General features: G+C 35.8%; 1 protein-coding gene across 2 annotated transcripts in view; it reads left to right on the plus strand.

Annotated features, from left to right (window-relative positions):
* Sypl1 (synaptophysin like 1) overlaps nt 1–2239 on the plus strand; it is a 29585-nt gene extending 27346 nt beyond the window's left edge. For both annotated transcript variants that reach the window (XM_059279898.1, XM_059279897.1), the window contains exons 5-6: nt 444–629; nt 1996–2239. In XM_059279898.1, the coding sequence (XP_059135881.1) occupies nt 444–629; nt 1996–2130 (321 nt within the window). In that variant the 3' untranslated portion in view covers nt 2131–2239. The remainder of the gene's footprint in view (nt 1–443; nt 630–1995) is intronic.
* Nucleotides 2240–8520: the final 6281 nt, after the last annotated feature.

Genomic DNA, 8520 nt, shown 5'->3' on the forward strand with positions numbered 1-8520 from the left:
GCCTCAAAAATAAATAAGATTTAGGTTGTAGCCGGGCGGTGGTGGCGCACGCCTTTAATCCCAGCACTCGGGAGGCAGAGCCAGGCGGATCTCTGTGAGTTCGAGGCCAGCCTGGGCTACCAAGTGAGTTCCAGGAAAAGGCGCAAAGCTACACAGAGAAACCCTGTCTCGAAAAACCAAAAAAAAAAAAAAAAAAAAAAAAAAAAAGATTTAGGTTGTAAACTTCTAAGGAGATGATTAAGTCTTACTGTGTCTCCGGCATGGTGTTAGAAACAGTGAACACCAATGGTGATTAGACTGAATGACCTTTTATATAAAGTACATTGTGAGGACCATTTCTTGATACCATGGGATTAAACATAATCCTTATTTCTTTATTGCTTATAGGAAATGTGCTGCTTTTAAATTCATTGCTTACTAACTGGTGCTTATTTTTGCTCTAGGACTTTATTGTTACTCTTGTGGCCACTTTTTTGTGGTTGGTGAGTTCCTCAGCCTGGGCTAAAGCTCTTACAGATATTAAAATAGCTACTGGACACAATATTATTAAGGAACTTGATCCTTGTGTGTCAAAAGTGTCGTGTCAGTTTGGTTCCGTGACTAGTATGGGATCCCTAAATGTATCCGTGGTAAGTATCTGATGCTTGCACAGTTTCATTTACTAGAACAACATTTAAGAAAGTAACTTTCAATAATCTCTGTGTGAGTAAATTGATTCTTATTTTACTAAGCTACTTGGGTTCTAATTCAGATACACACACACACACACACACACACACACATCTATTTATTTATTTATGGAAAGCATTACCTGTTAAAGACTAAAAGACACTAATAATGGTAACTTGTATTGAAAAGATGTGCTAACCATTGTGCTATAGTATCTGTGAAGTTACTCAGCCATTCTGAGAGGAATATGAGAAGCAGCATTGTTAGCTTTGTTGTACAGCTAAGAAGCGTATGTGTTACAGTTCTCTGAGGAGATACAACTTTTGAACCAGATCTGACTTTGTGCCTGTTCTCTTAACATTTGCTTTACTTGGAGTATATAAAACGAACACTTTTAAGAGTTTCTTAAATCTGTAAAATTTAACATATGTGATTCATTATATTCATCAATTTCATCAAATTGAAGTTGATTGTCAGTAACATTGAATATATTCTATTTTGGAACACTTTTTCCAGAAAATGCTTTTCCATAAGAGGAACTCAATATTGCTTTTTAAAGCAGTTTGCCCACATTCTTGATAATAACTCTGTAATGTAAACGTCAATACTTACAGTTTTTATTGATAGGTAGTTCTGTGAGTGGGACAATTTCATAAAAATTTTGTGTGCACTTACACAAAACTGTGAAGCATTTGCTTTTTAGTTACGTAGTTCCTCAGCTTCTTACCCACTCTTAACTTCGTAAGTCACCGTCACTGATCACTGAAGGGCTTTGTTAAATAAGGTGGGTAGGCTCATCAGTCCTGTGTGTGTGGGGGAAGAAAACTCCTGTGTGTTGATGAGTGCAGGGTATGAAGTGGAATTCTGGCTGCAGGTGTTGGAATAGCAGAGGGCGGTCAGAAGAGAGAATGGAAGAAAAGTGAAAACCTTAAGAGATACAGACTCGGCTTCCTGCTGAGCCTTTTCACCCTGGAATACCAAAGTCTAAATTCAGAATAATAAAAGGGAGTTACCGCTTTTCTCAAATGTAATCCTATGTGCAGAAGTAAAAAGTTTTCATTTTTGTTGTTTTATGTGACAGATTTAGAGTATTAGCATGTTGAATATAGTAAGTCATTATGCACCAGGCAGACCGGCGCATGGTCCCAAAGCTACACAGAAACCCTGTCTTGAAAAACCAAAAAAAAAAAAAAAAAAAAAAAAAAAGTCATTATGCATCCAAAATTTGTACGATGGACTGTATGTATAGACTTAGTTTTTTATTCTGCTTTGTATGTATATTAAAGCAAATATTAGATTTTTATATTTTTTTTCCCTCTTTCATAGATCTTTGGCTTTCTGAATATGATACTTTGGGGAGGAAATGCTTGGTTTGTATACAAGGAGACCAGCTTACATAGTCCATCAAATACGTCAGCTTCCCACAGCCAAGGAGGCATCCCACCCCCTTCTGGAATATAATTAAATGGGGGAAATATACTGTATGAAATGTGTGCTATACTATGCCTTGTTGCCAACATCTTGAGAAGCATTATTGTTTCTAATAAAAAGTAATGGCTTTTTCAGTAAATTGGTGGGTTTAAAATTTTGCTGCTTTTCTATATAAAACGTGCCTTTTCTAGAAATGCAAGATGTAAATGCATTTTAAATGTAAGTTTGAACATTCAGGAGCCTGTTTATGAGATGATACTTATTTTTAAGTGAACAATAATTTCACTAAGTTACCTTCTAAAGTGTTTACACCTTAAGCCTTAACATAAACCTTCATTCAGAAAAGTTATGTCATATCATAATATAGGAATAATGAGTTTGGAATATACACTACTGATAGTTTGTACACATTGTTCCCCTAAGGCTTGGCTTGTTTAAGAAAACCTTGATTGCATAAATTGTATTTAGGAAAAAAGATTAGTATAAATTTTATATCTGAATATTGTTCATGTTAAAATTTTTTGAATTGCAAAGAATGGGTATATATTTTGTTTCTGTTTTTCTAAATGACCTGCTGTACTTATTAGGTGTACTGAAATTGTCTTAGGAGCAAGGACTTGAAAATTCTAACAAACATGTAGAGTTAACTTTGTGCTTCTGTTGCCTGAGGTATATTCATTATTTCTGGTGGTTTCTTAGGCTTGCTATGTTAGAAAGAGCATGGTTCCCACAATAGCTCTATTTATATGTGGACATTCTTAATGATAATGGTTTGCTATCCTTGTTCACAAGAGAGAAAAATCTACCTGTTTTCTTCAAGACCCTGTTAGAGGGTTAGAAAAAATTAAGGTTGCCTTTCACTTTAGAAACATTAAAATTTAGTCAATGAAGTTGTTTCTTTTGAGTTTAACATTGATATTGTGAAAATAAGTGCAGTTCAGATTTCATATTTCTTAATATTCATTCTTCACAAAAGGATGATTAAGGAATTATGCTATAAAGGAACCTCAGTAAACTGTATTGTGTATGTGCTGTCTTTACACACACATTTGGGTATGTTGAGAATACAATGCTTTTGTTGTACAGGGATCCAGTCCTTACAAGATGATGTTTGTATGAGAAGCACATCTTGAGATATTGCCTTATTTTTATTGCTTTATTCGTGGCAAAGTGTCTATGTAAGAATGTATGTTTAATACAGCAAACAATAAAGAAGTTACAATAAAGATGCCCCAGTGTGACAGTAACTCCCCATCCTCAGGTATGAGCAGCACAGAATGGAACTGGTTTTCAAAGCAGGAGGTAGAATTACAATAGTGTTTTTAAGTTTAGAACAGAATGAAGTGCTTTGGGCATTTCATTCTCATTTGAAAGCATAACTCGTACATTGTTTTCCTGGTAAACATTTTCTAATTGGTCACTCAAATAGTAAACATTACTGATTGAGAAGATACAACTTCTGTAACTGGTTTTATAACACACTGGGTAGACTGCTTGTCTTGCATACATGAGGCCCTGGTTTTAATCCCTGCACTACATAACCCAGCTGTGGCAGCCCAAGCCTCTAATCTCAGCACTGCAGTTTAAGGTCATCCTTGGCTACCTGGGGAATCCAAGGCCAATCTGGGATGTGTGAGTCAGGCACACTCATTTCCTGCTCGCCGGGTGCACTCAGTGTGTGTGTGTGTGTGTGTGTGTGTGTGTGTGTGTGTGTGTGTGTGTCCGTCCGTCTGTCTGTCTGTCTGCCTCTCCTCTGTTTCTCTGTGTGTGTATGTCTCATCTCTGTCTCTCCCTCTGTGTGTGTCTATATGTGTGTGTATGTGTCTCTCATCTCTGTCTCTTTGTGTGTGTGTGTGTGTGTGTGTATACACATACATGTCTGTCTATGTCTCTTTTTCTCTCTGTCTCCCCACACCCTCTTTCCGTTCCTCCCTCCTCCTCTTTCTCCCCTACCCTGGAGCTAAACTGCATGGTTTTGAACCTAGCCTTGACCATTCACTAGCTGTTTAACAAGATGAAATACCCTCTCTACCACCATTTGTATCTGAAAACAAGGAAATAAAAGTACTGACCTTGGGCCGGAGAGATGGCTCAGGGCTTAGGAGCACTGACTTCTCTTCCAGAGGGCCAGTTTCAATTCTCAGCACCTACATGACAGCTAATAACCAACTATAACTCCAAGGAGATCCAGTGTTCTCTTCTGGCTTCCACTGGTACTACGTTTATACATAGACACACACATGCAGGCAAAATGCTCATATGTAGCTGAAGTTTTCCTGTGTCCTGCCTAGTCCACAGCCACTCAGACCCAAGTAAACACACAGAGACTTATATTAATTAAAACTGCTTGGCCATTAGATCAGGCTTACTACTAACTAGCTATTATACTTAAACTTAGCCCATTTTTGTTAATCTATATGTCACCACATTTTCTGTGACTTTACCTATATGCCATTACATGCTGCTCCCTGGATGGTGGGCTGGCGTGTTTTGCCCCAGCCTTCCTCTTTCCAGAATTTTTCTTGTCTATTTATCCCATCTATACTTCCTGCCTGGCTACTGGCCAATCTTATTTATCAACCAATCAGAGCAACACATTCACATCATACAGAATATCCCATGGCACCTCCCCTTTTTTGTCTAATCGAAAAAGAAGGGTTTAACTTTAACATAGTAAAATTACATATTATATAACAATTATCAAGCAAGAATTAACAGTTACAATATCTAGTCTATTTATATTTGGCAAAATTAAAATATTTTATCCTCTATTTGTGAGTCTAAAGTTTTATATCTAATTTATCTTTTATCATAACCAAGGAAAATTATAACTAATTTTCAACTACATTGAAGACCCTAGAAGGATATAATACTACCTAAGTAAACAGGAAGAACATGGTAAGCAACTTTCAAACATCTAGAATGACAGAGACAGCTGTCTTCCTGGATAGTCATCGAAAGTTCCTCTGTACTGTTGGGGCATCCATCTTTAGCCCATAGGCCTAGAGTCTCTGTGTCCTGTAGAGTGTCTGGCAGTTTCTTCTTCGAAGCAGGAACCTGAAGACCATTTTGCCTTGCAAAAGTTCTGTGGTTACCTTCCTATGGGTCCTGTAAGTCCAGTTTATACAACATATTGTCAAGCAGTCGACACAAGGGCACTTTTTGCCCAATGGCTAACTTTTGCCACAAGAAAACTCCATAATGAGTTTCTTTAATGTTCATTATCTTCTCTGAAGTAGATTGGGGCTACCAGGAGCAGACATGTCTCAATGTCCAGAAAGTCAAAGTTGTTAAAACATTTTAAATGCCGTATTTTGTAAGTCTTTGAAGTGTTTGAAGATTACCTACCTAATTGAAATATATCTATGTATACCTAGAAAACTTAACTAACATGATTATAAGTTTGATTATCATAGATGACTAATTATACATTACAATTTCAAATGAGCTGCACAAACATAATATCTTAAACAAGAGTAGAAATATACATACAGTATAACAAAATTCACTTTAAATTTATATCAATAAACTAAAATCTATACCAATGTAAAACATTTTAAACAAATTGCTCTTTAAAAGTAGATTCAACAATCTACCCTTTTATCCTATCATATCTATACTATCTTTTTTTTTAGAAAGAGATTGCATTTATAATCAACCTGTTTTAAATAAAAATAAACATTTATAAACAATATTTTGGGAATTTGGGTGTAGTTTCTCATACTACTTCCTGCTGGATGAGGGCGCTGGTAATCTAATGGAGATCCTGAGAAAATTATGGTCAAGTCCTGACTGGAGTAGTCTGTGAGGCTGCATTGTCTGAGCCAGCTGCCTTGACACAGTTCTGGATGTTGGATCATCTGGGCTATGTTGTCATCAGAGACCTCTTAGGGGGTCTTGACTGGTCAAACCATATTAGCCTGTAAGCAATCCACAGGTTCTCGTCTTCTGTGGAAACAAAAGCAGAACCTCTTTTCCAAAGCAACATGTCCATAGACATAAATTTTGAAATCAAGATATCTTTAAAATATATACATTGGTTTAACTGAGTAGCCTTTTTCTGCTGTTAAAAATTCCAAACACAATATAATTGACTTTCTGTGTAATATCCATCTTTATGTGGCTTAATTTTTATATTACCTTTATTGTCTCTTTAAAGACTTTATGTTTTAAAACTTTTTGTTTCTTTATATAACTGCAGGCAAAACACTTATATGTCTTTTTTTAAAAAAACTGACTTCAGAAATTATATGAAAAGCAAATGGCTGTGGAAACATGTTCAGCACATAAGTCCTCTGTAAATGTTAGCTATGACTGAGACTGTTAGCCTGGAGTCCATGGGCTGGAGAAGCAAGAAGAGCTCCAAGCTAACAAGCCCCTCCCTTGGTAGTGTTTACAGTTTGATTTCTCCTAACCACTCCTAAGTGACTTTTTCTGTTTTTGGTAGATATTGGAGGTTAATAAAATAAGGTAATAGTCTGTTAAAATTAGAGTAAACTTAGAAAGGGCTCCTGTCTCCTCCCCTTCACACTGCTTTTTAGTGAACATTACAGAGACAATTTCTAGAACAAATGCAATCAAAGCTTTCACTTCCCAGAGACAGGCTGCAGACAGCTGTATAGAAACAGACTCATTGCTAATGTTTGTAAATAAAGTTCACATGGATAAAGATCATTTTCAATCTGTTAAAGGTAAGGGCAGCAGTACATGATATTTTATTTTGAGCATAGTTACATTTTTATATATTTCAAAAGAATGGGTGAACGTATAAACTCTTACAGAACAGTTGCTCTATATAAACCAGATTTTTAAAAGAAAATATTACAAGAACAGCCTTTTCCCTACTGAGATACAGTTGGTACAGATAGCTCAGAAATGAATATTCTTACCAATACTTGATGCTACCAGGGTTTTCTGTGAGAATTTCTTCCTGTGGATATAAGCAGTGCCCAAGTCATCTTGGTAGTAACCCGGGGCATTTACATAGGCTGCAGTTTTCTCCCATCTCTGGCTTGTATTTTCACTGGATTTTTGTTATAAGTTTGTTCATTTCAATGGTATGTAACTATCTTCCTCATGGCTCTTAGTTTTCCACAGTGGCTTTGGCCATGGTGAAGTCATGTATTCTTGTATACATTTTAGGATCAACTTGTCAAGTTCCTAAAGACCTTTGTGAAGTTGCATTTGGAAAGAATTGCATTGAATTTATAAATCCATTTGTGGAGAATTGTCAAGTTTATAATGCCACAGTTTTGTATTTATAATCATGGTATATTTCTGCACTTAGTAGATTTTCTATGCTTTTCAATAAAAGTTATTTTTGTTTTCCATGTAAAGATGATTATACTTAGCCTCAAAAGTGTTCATGTTGTTTACATAGTTACATTAGATTATATTCTGAATTGAGTTGAAATTGTTTATTGCTGTTATACATAAACATCATATGTGGATTTTTATCTACTGGTATTAATAGAAGTTGACAGGTTTTCAAACCTTGAATTTTAATATGTAAATTATTCTGATATTTAATGTATATCATCTACAAATATTGATGATTTTATTATGTTTGGAAGTTAGACTAAACTTTGTAGTTATTCTTTAATTATATAGTAATTGTCAAGACAATCTATTTTAAAAGTAGAAAATACTTATTTACCTGACATACTGATAACTGCTCAGTGCAGCACTTGTAACCACATATTATACTGTTGTATATTGGTAGCTGTGTAACATAAATTCTGATTAGTATCAATTGTTTCTTTGTAGCATTGACAGCTTATTGGGAAATACTGATTGGATTAAACTGGTCACAGTAAGAATGGTCATATAAGTCTCTTATGTTGGAATTTGTTTGACTTTGCTTGGATAAGAATGGCATTTTAGAGCTGGGCAGTGGTGGCTCACACTTTTAATCTGCTTTGGAGGCAGAGACAGGTGGATCTCTCTGAGTTTGTTCCAGGACAACCAGGGCTACACAGAGAAACGCTATCTGGAAAAACATTTTAAAATAAACAGGCATTTATAGTTGACACATAAACATGTATACATAAACATGTCTTAGGTATACAAATTAATATTGAAATGCATCTGATGAAGCTCACCACATCTAGATAATGAACCAGTATCAGTTACTGCTCAGAGTGGCCCCTACTCTTCTGACCTACGCACTCCAGCAACTATTGTCACTGGATATTTTCTAGAATTTGGTGTAAATAAGTTCATCCTAGTACATAATACATGTATTTTTTTTAAATTTTTAAGTGTTCTGTGTGTGAATTACCACTATTTGCTTATATGCCTCTGTTGGTGAAGAGGCTGCTGGAACTTTGGGCCAATGACTGTCTGTGAATATTCATGAGTCCTTTCGCTAGGTGTAGTGGTACATACCTACAACCTCAGACTTGGGAGGCTGAGGCAGAA

This window comes from Peromyscus eremicus, chromosome 14 (assembly GCF_949786415.1).
Source record: "Peromyscus eremicus chromosome 14, PerEre_H2_v1, whole genome shotgun sequence".
NCBI classification, from domain to species: domain Eukaryota; kingdom Metazoa; phylum Chordata; class Mammalia; order Rodentia; family Cricetidae; genus Peromyscus; species Peromyscus eremicus.